Here is a 16,086-nt window from a genome sequence, read left to right as displayed (position 1 = left end):
AATGGCCATATTATATTTATATTGAAAGGAGAAAATAAAAGGGTTGTTTTGTGAGGGGGTACCTACGGACAATAGGTTGCAAAGGAAAATATTTTCTTGTTTCTGCACCGAGTTTGTTATCACTCAAAAAAGTACAACGACACCGACAAAGGAATTATTCCACTTTTTAAGCGAAATGATGCTTAATATTATTGATAACCTGCTTTCATTAGTGAAAAAACAATTTTCAGAACACTCTAATAATTTTTTATTTAGAAAATGATAGTTGCAAACAAAAAATACTCGTACAACACCACCACCATAGATAGTTGCTATGGGTTGTTGCTACACTTTTGTCCATATATTGTAGACATCAAGGATAAGAAAAAAAATCATCCTTAAGTGGTTTGCACTACAACCGTCGAATACAGAGATTACATTTAAAGTAGAAGTTCAACACACAGATTAAATTGCATAAAATATGAAGGCAAGAACAAAAAGCAAAGATCTAAATAGTCGTTTATTACCTTATAATTCTCATAAAGTAATGAAAAGATTTCCAATTATTCGATATGAATGTGAGCATTTGTAGAAAGGAACGAAGTCAATTGGAGCACATAACCCTTAATCATTTATAGAGGAAGAACGTCTAATAACAAGCAATTCTTAAATTCGGCTTGTAAAAACAGACTACACACTTTGGACGTATGCAAAAGTGTAATTTGGTATGGTCTGCATTAAAAATAGAATTTCTAATAAAAATACATTTATAATATATTTTCAAATCGACGTCATTTAAAGTGTCAATAGTACAAATTATACGCAAAACCAATGAAGTAGACGTTATGCCAGCAAATCTACTCTTATACACTTTGTATATGAATAGATTACAAAAGAATAATTGGCGTTCATCCAATATGCTGACATGTAAAATGGAAGAAAGTATAAAGAAAAACGAAAGCAATAAGTTCCATAAAATTTAAATCCCCAATTAATTTCGTATTTTTAAATCGAAGGGACTGCAAAAGTTACATTGTATAAAAGAAACAACGCGTTTATGACGTTATTTTTGTCTAATAATGTTTACGCATGCTATTATTGCAGATTGTGCAATAAATGTATTTGAAAAAAATTACCTTCAATTGAACTAATTAAACATAGCTGATTCAAAAAATTCTTTAAGCTGTTTTTGTGAAAAACTAGAAGAAGTTATTACGTTTGTATTCCTAGAATAGTTACGTTCATACATACATATATGCAAAGTACACAAAAAATAAACGTGTCAATAACTACATTCTAGCCTTTGATTGCTTGACACTTTTGAAGCTATCCTATGCTGGATAAAAATTTTAAGGTCTGAAATCAAAAAGGATAATTACATTTGCGTGTAGGCATGCTTTACAACAATGATGACCAATTACAAGGTTATTTTACTTTTTATTAATAGAGCGAATTGAATTTTAAAAATAAACGCATTGGGTGTTCACTTGTAGTAAAGCTATTGCACTTTTGCATTATTCATTTATCAAGAATGACATTGGTAGCTAGTGAATGATTTCCTTAGTAAAAATAATATACGCAACAGATCTACGAATGGAGAAAATAAATATTGTGAAATTAGTCATTTTATAGGTCTGTCTTAACTGGATTAAGTTCGACCGTCTGTGCGACTGTTCGACAGGAAAATTTAATGGAAGACTAAGTGGCAACTGTAATTTGTTTTTCAAAAATTTATCTCAAAAGACTGGAGTTCAATTTGCAGTATATGCTCAGGTCCTACAACTCTAATCATTTTAATGGTGACTGACGAATCTCCATGATCAATCAGTATTTAAACATATTGAAAAGGCGATTGAGGCATTTCTAGGGGTTTTTTAGGTTTTCGCAATTTTGCTTGGAAACCGCAAGTCCTATCGAAATGGTACAAAAAAAATGTAGTTATACAATTTTTCTACAATACAGGCCTATATGACAATTTCGTAGGGTTTACCGTTATTGAGATATAGAAGTTCAAATTGGGACAATGTATTGACTGTATCGCCTCCTTATGAAACAATGTATATCTCGAAAACGGTACAACCTAGGAGAAAAACCAAAAGCCACTCTTCTAGAGAATTTTCACAGCTAAAAGGTCTTCTCTAGTTCAATTTCGATAAGACTTACCGTTTTCGAGCAAATCGTGAAAACTTAATAAAAAAGCTAAAAATGTGACCTGAACATCTATATATCCCCAAAATGGTACCATCTAGGAACAAATCATAACGGTCAATTCTCTAGAGAATTTTCACAGATACAACATTTTCTTCAGCCCTATTTCAATAGGACTTGCGGTTTCCAAGCAAAATCGTGAAAACCTAAAATAAACCTAAAAATGTGAATTTTGACCGCGATTTATTAAAAAATCCCTCCAGCGATGTTTTCTTGTTTTTGGATTTTTCTAATTTATGAACATTGCTGTTTCAAAATCCGCATAAATTTCCCAGGTGTAAGCGGTTTTCACCTAATGTTAGTTAAGGCGTACTATGTACGACATTGTTTTATAAGGTAGCGATACAGTCAATGCATTGTCCCAATTTGAACTTCTGTATCTCAATAACGGTAAAACCTAAGAAATTATTAGGACTTGCGGTTTCCAAGCAAAAATCGTGAAAATCTAAAAAACCGCTAAAAATCTCAATTTGAATCACGATCTTATAAAAAGCGCTACTGCGATTTTATTTTTTTGTTTTTTTTTCTCATCTATGAACATTGCAGTTTCAGAATCCGCAAAAACTTCCCAGGTGTAAGTACCTTCTATTTAAAGTTGTTTCAAGAGCACCGTGGAGAAGTATCCGTTACAGGAAAGTTCGACAGTACAGATAAAAAATATAAAAAATCGATTATCCCATTTACCTCCCCGAGAATATACTACTTGACTCGTCCTTCCTTCTCCTGCTTACCCGGTCATCTGCTGAGAATATATTCCCATCTTTGGGAAGCACAAAAACCAAAAGTACTACAGATCATTAATATAGTCTTCATTCATCATAAATAAAAGTTTACGATTTGGAGATAAAAAATAATATTGATACCACTTCTCTAACCAACTCATAACATGCAAATATCAAATGAAAATTTGTGAAATCGGCACTATTTGAAGTTTTTGGCTACAATGTAAATAATATGGAACATTTAAATTTCACTCTAGTCGCCTTGGTGGACATAGGAGACGACTTTAATAATGAAGAAATTAACTACATTATACGGTAATACAAATATAAATATAAACGGTAAAGGCGGATCACACCTCCACGATGTGTTCACCTATTATAACAATACCCGAACCACACACCACCCGTGTTCCGTCCAGTAGCAGCCACATCAGTGTACGTATTTTCGTATCTGTATCGTTGTTGTGTGTTTGGAGCAGCATATCCCGGAATGCCAGCTTCGGTTTCCAATATGGAGGTGTTTGGTTTGCACATCCGCATCCACCACACTCAAACTACGGTGAGATGCAATAGAGGGACTACGATATGGACTATACTATGTTGCAGCATGCTGCGTGAGCACAGCCCAAACGAGTCGTCGTCATCAGAAGACGAGACGCTCCCGCAATCTCCCAACAGCAGTCGCACACGCAACACTCAACCACAGCCCACTGCTGCTCCAATCCCCAAAAATTCATCTTTTTTGAAACTTAATTGCGATGGACTTCGAGGTAAGATCTAGAAAATAGTGGTGTGAAAATGCCGAGATAGAGTTGCTTAACGTATACTCCAGGTTACAGCTTTTGGAAGGTCATAACCTACTGATCCTGGGCGACTCATCATGAGTTGTGGTATTCGGTCCTCGCAAATTAACAGAAGGGGATAGTGCTGGTTGAGCAGATAGATAGATCTATGTTTTGCACGAGATACGTTTGCATGCTTAATGAGGACGTCCCAACCAGAATTTTCGAAGAAAGTTACAGTTTGCCTGATATAACCAACGTTCACCCGATCCGACAAAAGGCGTCACCTGGCTACTCGTCGTCTCCGTCAGCAGACCGTCCGATTTCATCAACTCTGAACGCCACACTTTCATCAATCATGGGAAAGTTAATTGGCCTAGTTTCAAAGAATTCAATAATCACAGATTCAGAGATCTGGTCGCCATATACATATAGCTGTTGCTCCAATTCGGGGATTGACCACATTTTTGATTTTTGAGACCAAATTCCCGGCGGAGGCGACGGGCTTAGCAAATGAGCAAATGAGCGTGATGACCTTCATCCTGCCAACAGCAGTGAACCCAGAGTCAGGAAGTTGACACTGGAAGTTAACAGGTTGGTCGGTGAGCATAAGCAGAACAAGCACGGTAGAACAATATAAGGTAACAGCAATACCCAGCTGACTGAACTGGGCTGTAATGTTAGTGTCAAATTCATATCGATGACATGTAACCTCCTCCAAGTCCGAACGACGTGCCGCACACTATAACACCGCTAATAGAGGCGGTACAACATTTGTAATTTTAATCGACAGTTTGTCGAGCACCCCTCCAGCGACAGGGTGAAGAAAAGGAACCACCACAATTTATGAAGGATGATGTTGCGAATGCCATCAAGAACGCCAAATAATTCAAAGCGTTGGGCCCTGATGGAATCTCCATGGTAATGTTGAAACATCTGGATGAGCCGGGATTCGAGTGCCCCACCAATGTTGTCAACCTGTTCCTAGCCACCCGTTCCCGAAGTCTAGAAAGTGGGCAGTGTTTTCCCACTAAAGAAGGCAGCCAAGGATGTCAGCAAAAATGAATCGCACAGAGCGATTTTACTTTTGTCGCCGGTTGCAAAAGCTCTTGAGGCTTTACCTCCCCAACATCAGCTATCTAATTGCGATCATCCGTATGGGTTCCGTAAACAGCATAGCACGACAACAGCGCTGCACGTCATCTCCACACGCACTAATCGAGGACTCAACCAGAGCAAGCCGTATGCTAGATCCACGATGTTTGAAGTCATTGAGCAGACAATCCTTTGGCCAAGTATGAAACGTTGAATAATCAATTATATGTGTGGACGCCAATCGTACGAGTCTATGGGATGGGTCACATTCGGCAGCATGTTCACGTCTTCCGAGCATGTAACAGCTATTTGCGACAAACTGAAATGTAGGAACAAGGTCCTCAAATCTCTAGATGACAGCACTTGGATTGCCGATAAAAAAACTTGTTGACCACATATAAAGCGATGGGTCGGTCTGTGGTTAGCTATGCGGCCCCAGTGTTGACCGCGAATATACATAAGTGCAGCGTAATGGAAAAATATTCAAAGCTGTTAGAATGCCGCCCTGAGAACTTCAACAGGGTGCCTCCTCATGTCCTCAGTAGACCATCTACATGATCGTGTTGCTCTTTCAGTAGAGCAACACAATGGCAAGCACTTCGTGCAGACTTGCTTGGATGTTACCATGAAAGAGATACCCAGCGTTACAAGAGAGAACACCAACATCATGTGAACTCCTCCATCAATCGCAGCTGAGAATCGCCAGCTGCAATGACAAACAAGATTAGTTTAGGCTCAACTAGGACAAGGATTGGCGACAACTAACTTCAGTAGATTTGTGGTTACAAAACCCATCGAAGCAGCCACACTCCTAGAACTGGAGATAGGCCCAGAACCAGATTAAGCAGAAAAACGAAGTTACAAACGTATCATATACTGTTGCAATAGCAACAACAACATTAACAAAACAATTCCATGTCAACGGGTTTTTTCGTACCGGATTGGCCCGAAACCAAAAGTGTTTCGGTCAGCGGCTGCCAACCCAGCATCATATGCTGCTACAACAACAACATTAAAAGAACATTTCCTAAGCTTAATAATGATAGTAATATTAGGTATGTTCGATAACCCACAAATTTATAGAATCTTTTACAAAATGCTGTTCGATAACAAACCACGGTGCGCCTGAACTAACTTTAAATTAAAGGAGCTTACACCTGGGGAGTTTTTGCGGATTCTGAAACTACAATGTTCATAGATGAGAAAAATCAAAAAACAAAAAAAAAAGATCGCTGGAGGAATTTTTAAATAAATGGTCAAAGGTCAATTTTTTGGGGTTTCCGGTTTTCAGGATTTTGCTTAGAAACCGCAAGTCTTATCGTAAGCTCCTTTTATTTAAAGTTAGTTTAGGCGCACCGTGAAACTTGTCCAGTAAAAGAGAACTGAGAAATACTCGGGAGCAAGTTGAGATTAACCATTAAGCTTGGATCGGGCTACCATTGTAAAGCTTATAGTATAATAGTAAAATTTTCTTTATGAAAGTAAATTTTTTTAAGTAAAATAAGTTTTCTAAATAGCCGGCCTTTGGTCGGGGATTAAAGATAATCTTGGGAGCGGGAACAAAATTTTCTTTTAAAAAATTATTTTTCGGCCGGGATTTAAGACTTTCTCCTATGGACAGGTGAAAATTTCGGGAACGGGAACAAAAATGTTTTTAATTTAAATTTTTCTCTACGTATCCTGCCTTTAAAGTTTAAACAGAGAATTTTCGGAACTTCAGAGGCCCATATCTCGACATATATAGACTTCCCCCATAAATGGTATACATATTTTTGATCAGGGTGACAAAAGCTACTTGTGGAATTTGGTACCGATCCGAGCTTAATGGTTAAACTCAACTTAAGCCAATACTTGCAAGTACTTTTTACTAGAAGTTATCGAACAGAACCATTGCTTTAAACGGTTTAGAAATAAAAAAGAGAAAGGGAGATACCTATTTGGGGAACTTCAAATAATCCAGTTTTTGGGACAGCTGGGGTTAAACTCAACTTGTTCCCGATAATTAAGCTGCACTTACTTCTTAAAATCTAATAAGAAATTGTGTGGGGAATAGTAAAGTTGTCTAAGCCCCACATTCTATTATGTACGAACAGCACATGCTTCCCCAAAATGAAATGATAATGGGAGGAAACGATTGTATATAAAATTCGTGTTTAAAGCTTTGCAAGATAACAACAACAAAGGCAATTAAAATATGCATATGATTTTAAATAATTTAGTATTGGGTTAACGCCTCACAAATTGCAAATAAAAACTGGCTGGCTGGACACTTGGTAAATTGAAAATAATATTTTTTGAAAGTTCAAGTTATTGTTTTTAATGTTCCCGTGCGTTTTAACATCCAAGCAACCAAAAACAATGAAACTGAACTGACTGCTAACCATATGTGTGACTCATCTTTGTGCAATATGTTTTTCATTTGTGGGGACACAAATTTCATTTGTTTATGTTGAGTTTAGAATTCATTATTTGGAAATGGGTAATATAAAAATATGTTCCATAGTTATGCTTCTATTATATCTTAATGCTAATTCTTCCCCATTCTTACCTGCTTTAAGTGAAAATTCCGATGTAGTCCTATTCCACCAAAGACTCTTTTCTCGCTTTACAAAAATGTAAAAGTTATCCGTTTGAAATACTTCCATTTTTCGTTGTTGTAATTTTGTTGAATTGCTTATTTTCTGCTATTATTTTATACTATTCGATTTTCACTAAATAAACATTTTATTGCATTATAGTTCTTGCACAACTATACTTCTTTTTTTCGTGGGCTACGACACGACTCTCCCCTATGACAAATGACTTTTATTTTTCTTTGTTTAGATTGCTTTGTTTCTATTCGATTTTTTATTATTTAAATTATTAGATGCCGTAGTCGAGTTGTTTATTTTTGTTTTTTAATCCGTTACCGCAAAATAACTTTATTTTATTTCCGCCGAACAACAAATGAGGAAATTATTAATACTGCCCTATAATTTTGTACACAGAGAATAAGAATTTATCGCCCTTATGTCTCATCTCTCTTTTATTGTTGGTTTCTTTACTTGACGTTTATGTCAGCTGGTTTTTTTTTGGCAACACAGAGATGTTTAAAAGTGTAATAAGCAGTAGCAATTGGAAGGTATTGAAAGAGTCAACAGTGTTGTTGTAGACATAAACCACAAATACAGAAATGTCAGAAATGTTAATTGGGGGCATAGTCTAGATATAAACCGATGGCAAGTTTTTTGCATAGCATATCTCGTAAAAAATACGATACAACCATTTAAAATAGTTAGCAAGTAAAAAATACTAATAAAAGACGAACATGTTATTTCTCTTTCTCAGTGACCACCTCACTCAGGGGTTACCCCTTTGGTAACAAAGCGTTTGGCGGTGTTGGCTATAGCTCAAAAACTAATGGACCGATCATCATATATTTTTGTGGGCCTATTAAGTATGTAATAATCTTGCTTTTGAACGGATACACTTTTAAAAATATCTATTTAAAAACAACGGTGAACAGCGAAATCAAAATTCGATGTTTTACAAACAAAATATGGACCGTTTTTGACGATTAATCGGCCAAAAAATGTTTTTAAAGGAAAATTCTCATATTTAAAGGCAGTTGCTTGATGTATTCAATAAGCTCACAAAAAATATGAAGGCTTAAGGCCTCGACACATAAGAATAATGGCATTCTTGCCGAAGTCATCTATATATATAAAAGAGCTTAGTGATGAATGAGTGAGTGAGTGACTGACTGACATATCATCGCCCAGACGAAACCGCTGAAGCTAGAATCTCCAAATTTTGGGTGTGGGTTGTTGTTGGTGTGTGGGGGTGAGATAAGGCTGGTTTTTTGGAAATTCGACCTAGAAGGGTACTAAAAGGTACTAAATATGGTACCCTTTGTATTAGGCAAACGGAAAGAGCTAGAATTCTGAAATTTGGCATGAAGGTAACTGATTGAGAGTTAGAAAGATGTACCAAAGGGTTTTTGGAAATTCGACCTCTAAGTGTACGAAAAGTACTAAAATTTACAAAATTTAGTACCAATTGTATATTTTGAACGGATATAGCTAGAATCATGGAATTTGGTACGGAAATCAAGGTTGGGAAGTGGTGCTTCTAAAAGGAGATGGTTTGGAAAATTCATACTTATGTGTACGAAAAGTACTTAATGGTACTAAATTTGGTACAATGGGGATTTGGGTGAACGGATAGAGCTGGAATCTCGAAATTTGGAATTGACATTACTGGTGGAGTGTAGGTATGAGGGAGTTTTGGAAATTCGTACTTATAGGAACGAAAAGTACTAAATGGTACTAAATTTAGTACAATTTGGATTTGGGTGAACGGATAGAGCTGGAAACCTGAAATTTGGAATTACGATTGCTGCTAAAGTGTAGGATTGAGATATGAGGGTAGTTTTGTAAATTCGTACTTATGTGTAAGAAAAGTACTAAATGGTAATAAATTTGGTACTATATGGATTTAGGTGAACGGATAGAGCTGGAATGCTGAAATTTGAAATTGGTATTACTGTTGGAGTGTACGATTGGGGAAGTTTGGAAATTCGTACATAAGTACACATAAGTGTATGAAAAGTACTAAATGGTTCTAAATTTGGTACAATGGGGATTTGGGTGAACGGATAGCTGGAATCTCGAAATTTGGAATTGAGATTACTGGTGGAGTTTAGGATTGTGGAAGTTTTGGAAATTCGTACCTATGGGTACGAAAAGTACTAAATGGTACTACATTTAATACTGCTTGGATTTCGGAACGTATAGTCCGATTCCTCAAATTTGGACTGAGGGTCACTGATGAAGAGTAAGAGAGATGTACTAAAGGGTTTTCGGAAACTATGTACGAAAAGTATTAATTGGTACTAAATTTGGTACAATGGGCATTTGGGTGAACGTATAAAGCTGGAAGCCTAAAATGTTGAATTGAGATTTGTGTTGGAGTGTAGGATTGAAGTAGTTTTGGACAATCGTACTTATGGGAACGAGAAGTTATAAATGGTACTAAATTTGGTACAATGGGGATTTGGTTGAACGGATAGAGCTGGAATCCCGAAATTTGGAATTGAGATTGCAGTTGGATTGTGGGATTAAGGTAGTTTTGGAAATTCGTACTTATGAATATGAAAAGTACTAAATGGTACTAAATGTTGTACAATTAGGATTTGGGTGACGGATAGCGCTTGAGTCCTGAAATTTGAAATTAGGATTACTGTTGGAGTGTAGGACTGAGGTAGTTTTGGAAATTCTTAGCTATGGGTACGAAAAGTACTAAGTGGTACTATATTTGGTACAATTTGGACTTGGGGGAACGGGTAGAGCTGGAATCCTTTAATTTGATCAGACTACTGTTGGAGTGTAGGATTGAGATGGAAGTAGTTTTTGAAATTCGTACTTATGGGTACGAAATGTACCAAATGCTACCAAATGCTACAATTTGGATTTGAGTGCACGGATAGCGCTGGAATTGGAATTATGGTTACTGTTGAAGTGAAGGATTGAGGTAGTTTTGGAAAATTGCACTTATGGGTACGAAGAGTACTTACTGGTACTATGTTTTACATTTGTATGTGGTTATCGAAATACGTACCATATGTATACGAAAATTACGAAATGACACTCAATTTGTTATTGGAGTCAGGGTGAGTGTTGGTGTGTGGCGTTGGCATATGGAGGTGGTTTAAGAAATACGTGCATACCATAAGTATACGAAAAGTACTAAATCGTTCTAAATTTGGTATCGGGTGTAGGAACAGAGCTGGAATTCTACAATTTGTTCTAAGGGTCACTGTTTGTATGTGGGATTAAGATATGCAGATAGATGACTTTGGAAAAAAAATACTATTAAATGTACTAAATGGTAAAGAATTTGGTACAATTTGTTTTTGTGTAAAGGGGTTTTTGGAAATTCGTCCTAGAAAGGTACGAAAAGTACTAAAGGGTACTAAATATAGTATCCATTGTATTAGGCGAACTCGAAGAGCTAGAATTCGGAAATTTTGAACGAGGGCACTGATGGAGAGTTATAGAGATGTACCAAAGGATTTTTGGAAATTCGACCGATAAGTGTACGAAAAGTACTAAAAGTTACTAAATTTGGCCCTAATTGTATATTTTGAACGGATATAGCTACAATCTTCAAATTTGGTGTGGTAATCAAGTTTGGGAAATGGCGTTGATATAAGGAAATGGTTTTGGAAGTTCGTACTTATGAGTACGAGATGTACTAAATAGTACTAAATTTGGTACCATTTGGACTTGAGTGAATGGATGGAGCTTGAAACCTGAATGGATTTGGGCGAATGGATAGAGTAAGAGAGATGTACTAAAGGTTTTTTTTGGAAATTATGAGTGTACCAAAAGTACTAAATTTGGTACAATGGGGCTGTGGGTGAACGGATAGTGCTGAAATCTCGAAATTTGGAATTGGGATTACTGGTGGAGTGTAGGATTGAGGTAGTTTTAGAAATTGTACTAAATTTGGTACAATGGGGATTTGGGTGAACGGATAGAGCTTGAAACCCATAAATTAGGAATTGAGATTGCTGTTGGAGTGTTGGAGATTAAGGTAGAAAATTCGTACTTATGGATATGAAAAGTACCAAATAGTACAAAATTTGGTACAACTTGGATTTGGGTGAATTAATAGAGCAGGAATCCAAAAATTTGGAATTACGATTACAGTCGAAGAGTAGGATTCCTGTAGTTTTAAAAAATCGTACTTATGGGTACGAAAAGTACTAAATTTGGTACAATTTGGAGTTAGGTGAACGGATAGCGGTGGAACCCTGCAATTTGAAACTATGATTATTGTAGCCCTGTTGCATTGATGAAGTTTTAAAAAATCGTACTTATGGGTACGAAAATTCCCAATTGTTCCAAATTTGGTACAATTAGGAATTGGACGAACGGATACAGCTGGAATCCTGAAATTTGGAATTAAGATTACTGTTAAAGTGAAGGATTGATGTAGTTTTGGAAAATCTTACTTGTGGATATGAAGAGTACAAAATAATAATATGTTTGGTACAATTAGGAATTGGACGAACGGATACAGCTGGAATCTTGAGATTTGGAATTACGATTATTGTTATTATTTTGTATTAATGTCAGTGTAGGGTTGAGATATGTCGTCGAAATACATACCATAAGTATACGAAAAGTACTAAATGGTACCCAGTTTGTTTTTGGGTGTAGGGACAGTGCTGGAATCTGTATTTTTTGGAATTAGGGTGAGTATTGGTGTGCAACGTTGATCTGTTAATGTGTAAGGGTGAAATACGGCCGATCTTTTTTGAAAATCAAACTAAAGGGGTACGTACAGTACTAAAATAAATATAAATATTGATTTAAATTGGTATTAGTGCAACAACATTTTCAGTGTTTGCAATTTCCATATTACATATTGTTTATTTTTGTATCCTTTCCGCATACGAAGTTGCGGCCACTTTGCTAGTATCTAGTATCTAGGTCGAACTTGGTCTATAGTCATTTACCAGATATGACTTAAGCAAGAATGCCATGATTCTTATGTGTCGAGGCCTTAAACACCAAATTTCAGTCATTTCGGGTGGATATTGAGGCCACAACCTTCAAAATACCGAAAATGCGGAAGTACGTTCTACGGGGGCTATATGAAGACGAGACAGATTTCTGGCGGAAGGTTATAAACCCCAAACGAAGACTAAATACCAATTTTTAAACATTTTGGTGTGATAATGATGCTAAAACCTTCAAAATACCGAAAATCGGGAGGTACCGTCCACAAATTTCTAGGGGAAAGTTTTATACCCCCAACGAAATCTAAATGCCAAATTTCAGCAATTTCGGTGTAATAATGTTGTTCAATGGGGGCTATATAAAAACGTGAACATACACCCACAATTCTCTGTTGGAATGTTTCATATTTCTGTCGAAGACTAACCACCAAATTTCAGTCATTTAGGTTGGTCATTGTGGCTAAAACTTTCAAAATACCGAAAATCGGGAGATACGGTTCTATGGGTCTATATCAAAACGTGGGCCGACCATCCCAGTTTTTGTCCTGGAGATTGTAAGTCAATAATAAGTACGTGTACCAAAATTAATACACCTACGATAACTCCTTCAATTTTTGGCCACAGTTAATATGAACTCGCGACATAGTGCGACGGTACATGTTTTTTTTTAGGGGCGAGTCCATACCCGCTAGCAAGATGAACTAGTTCGTTGTCGTATATGCCATTTAGATATGACACCATTAGCCGGATTTAGCCCATTATCAGGTTTTATTTGCTAAATCCAGCCAAAATCTACCAGATTTCCCATACAAAAATAAATCCTCCTATTGAGTGGATTTGTTTTAAATCTGGCATAAATCCTCGTATACAACTCTGTTTTTTGCAACATGTTGCTAGAAAATACAAAAAGTTGCAAGCTGGCACAAGAAACAAGGTAGATGCATCGGTGAATTGCTACACTAAAAATAATTTAAAATGTAAAAATTTGTAAACAAGGTGGAAAAATTAAATTTGTTTTGATGTACAAAGTTGATTTTAATCAACCAAGACTAATATTTATGATGTCTAAACGAAAAATAATTCGTTTATTTATTTTAGATGGGCAAACTGCGATAAAATAATTCTTTATTTGCTCTTTAGTTTGCATTAGTAGCATAATGTGCTAACATTTTCAGTATACAAGTATAAATTTGCAATTTGACGTATGTTTTTTGAGACGAATTCAATTTAAAAAAAATTCGTTTGACGTTTCAAATTCGTTCAGATGGGCTGATGCATCTACCTTGGTAATTGTGTTATGAACAAAAATCAGCTGACTGCCATTTAAATCCTTCAAAATGTATATCTAAATGCAATGAGATTTGTACTGGATTTATTAAATCCAGTCGAGGATTTATGGCTAATCTAAATGAGCTAGTAAACTCGTCGATTCTCTAGGTTACAGTAACTAGTTCCATTTTAAACCCCTCACAGTACAATCAACTGTAAACTTTAACATGGGGATGCCATAGGAAGTAACCAATTGACTCTATATGCATTACCTGTAGGTGATATTGTAATAGTTCCAAGTTTACAGTCATATACATGGTAGAACAAACGAGGTAAAGTAAGTACTACAACAAATACAACTCAACAACAACCACATAGGAATTTGTTTTTGTTTGAAACGTTAGTGTCAAAGATAAATGTAAACAAAATAAGGAAATGTCTATAAATTATTGGAATTTACAAAAGTAATATTTTTTCACATTTGATTGAATATTTTGGAAAACATGAATGAAAACTCGTTAGATGTTCAATTTGAATGTTTCCATATCATTCCACTAAATGCATAAATTCTCGCAGAAAGTAGAATTCTTGCAAAAATGTATTATATAGTCGGCCCCGCCCGACTTTGATCCTTTCCTTACTGGTTTTTCGATGAATTACCAGCGACACCAAAGTCGGGCGGGGCCGACTATATAATACCCTACACCACTGTGAATATGTAAAATATATATGGGAGCTAAATCCAAATCAGAACAGATTTTGATATAATTTTTCACATTTATTTGTAGACCAAATTCCGTCACATAGTCCAAATTTCATCAAAATTGGACATATATAGCGTGTTTCGTGCATCAAATACCTCAAATCGGTCTACAAAATATATGGGAGCTATATCCAAATCTGAACCGATTTCGATACGATTTGCCACAGTTATTTCTAGACTAACCACCGTCACACGTTCCAAATTTCATTGAAATCGGACAAATATAGCGTGTTTCGTGCGTCAAATACCTCAAATCTGCCTAAAATATATATAAGATCTATATCCAAATCTAAACCGATTTCGATATAATTTGGCACACTTATTTCTAGGCCAAATCCCGGCAAACATTCCAAATTTTATTGAAGTTGTACATATATAGTGCGTTTCGTGCATCAAATACCTAAAATCGGCCGAGAATATATATGTAGGAGCTATAGGCAAATTTGAACCGATTTCTATATAATTTGGCACACTTATTTCTAGACTAATTACCGTCGCACATTCCAAATTTAATTGAAATCGGACATATATAGCGTGTTTCGTGCACCAAAAAAAAAATTCTCTGACGCCTCTTTTTTATTGGAAGATTGTAATGTCACATAACTAATGATTTTTACTGTTATCATTTTGTCGTTATAGTAGAACAATGTAAACCTTGTGTACGAATATGTTGAGTCTATCAGCACTAGCTTGGATTGTTATATGTTGCATTTATATTTAAAATATTTAAAAATTGTATATAGGAATTTTATAACCAACCATTTTGCTTTTCGACAACAAACTAAAATGTTGCTTGTTAGATATATACAAAAGGTGGTTGCTGTGCAAAGGAAAATTTGTTTCCGACATATCGATCCGAAATCTGAACGATTTCCCCTACGAAAAATCGTTAAGAAATCGGTACGAAATCTGAACGATTTTGCTTCCGAAATTGTTCCGATGTGTCGGACATCAGACATTTGGTTTGCTGGGTACTAGCATTTGTAAACGCCGGGTAAGCGGTGTTTTAGTGTGCGGACTTGGAGGAGGTTACACGTCAATGATATGAAGAAGTCTTTATGGGAAATAGTTTTTTTTTCTGATGAATAAATTTGTTCTTCAAATAATATATATCCTTAATATACATCGAACATAGAAATAACTATATAAAATGTCGTATGGAATTTGACACTAACATTACAGCCCAGTTCAGTCAGCTGGGTATTGCTGTTACCTTTTCTTGTTCTACCCTGGGTCATATACCAGTTTATTTGTTGTTTAAAAAAGTGGTGGATTTTATTTGAGAGTAAATAGTCGCAACTGACTCCTCTGCAACTGGTTCTCTTGGCATTACTTAGGGGTCAGTTGTGTACTAGTACCGCTTAGATCTAGTACTACTTTGTACTAATTAAATTTCGACAATTGGAATTTTCATTGCTAGCGGGTACTTCCTGAGAAAATGGCTCGAAAGCTATAAAAATCCGCTATGGCACCGTGTGTAGTGGATGGAATGCACGATAACTCTCAATTGGATAAACATATACGGTCCAAAATTTGGCAGTCCTAATATTTTAAGCAAAATTAAAACAAGGTTTAAGATGGGCCACAAGTCCACACTTCTTAAGAAAACGACTCGAAATCTGTAAAAAAAACCCTACGACGTGCATGTGTGTACTATAATGGTGCGCACGACATATTGACTTTGCATATCGTAACATTTCTTCGAATATTAGATGCAATTCGAAGGTGGTGCTTATAGGTCCACTCCTTCCGGTACCTCCC

General features: G+C 36.0%; 1 protein-coding gene across 6 annotated transcripts in view; it reads right to left on the bottom strand.

Annotated features, from left to right (window-relative positions):
* sp3 (phosphatidylinositide phosphatase spermathreecae) overlaps positions 1-7,883 on the bottom strand; it is a 110,503-nt gene extending 102,620 nt beyond the window's left edge. For 3 of the 6 annotated variants that reach the window (XR_012409019.1, XM_073960630.1, XM_073960631.1), the window contains exon 1: positions 7,335-7,848. Coding sequence is in view for 4 of the 6 variants with exons in the window: in XM_073960630.1 (XP_073816731.1) it covers positions 7,335-7,431 (97 nt within the window). In the remaining 2 variants the exon portion in view is untranslated. Of the gene's footprint in view, positions 1-7,334 lie in introns of all 6 variants that reach the window. The other 3 variants (XM_073960632.1, XM_073960633.1, XR_012409020.1) reach the window with 2 other exon arrangements.
* Positions 7,884-16,086: the final 8,203 nt, after the last annotated feature.

Source organism: Musca autumnalis, unplaced genomic scaffold (genome assembly GCF_047663935.1).
Source record: "Musca autumnalis isolate F117 unplaced genomic scaffold, ASM4766393v1 scaffold_1, whole genome shotgun sequence".
Taxonomy (NCBI): domain Eukaryota; kingdom Metazoa; phylum Arthropoda; class Insecta; order Diptera; family Muscidae; genus Musca; species Musca autumnalis.
The sequence above is the reverse complement of the archived record's forward strand: the minus strand, read 5'-3'. Positions and strand labels throughout refer to the sequence as shown.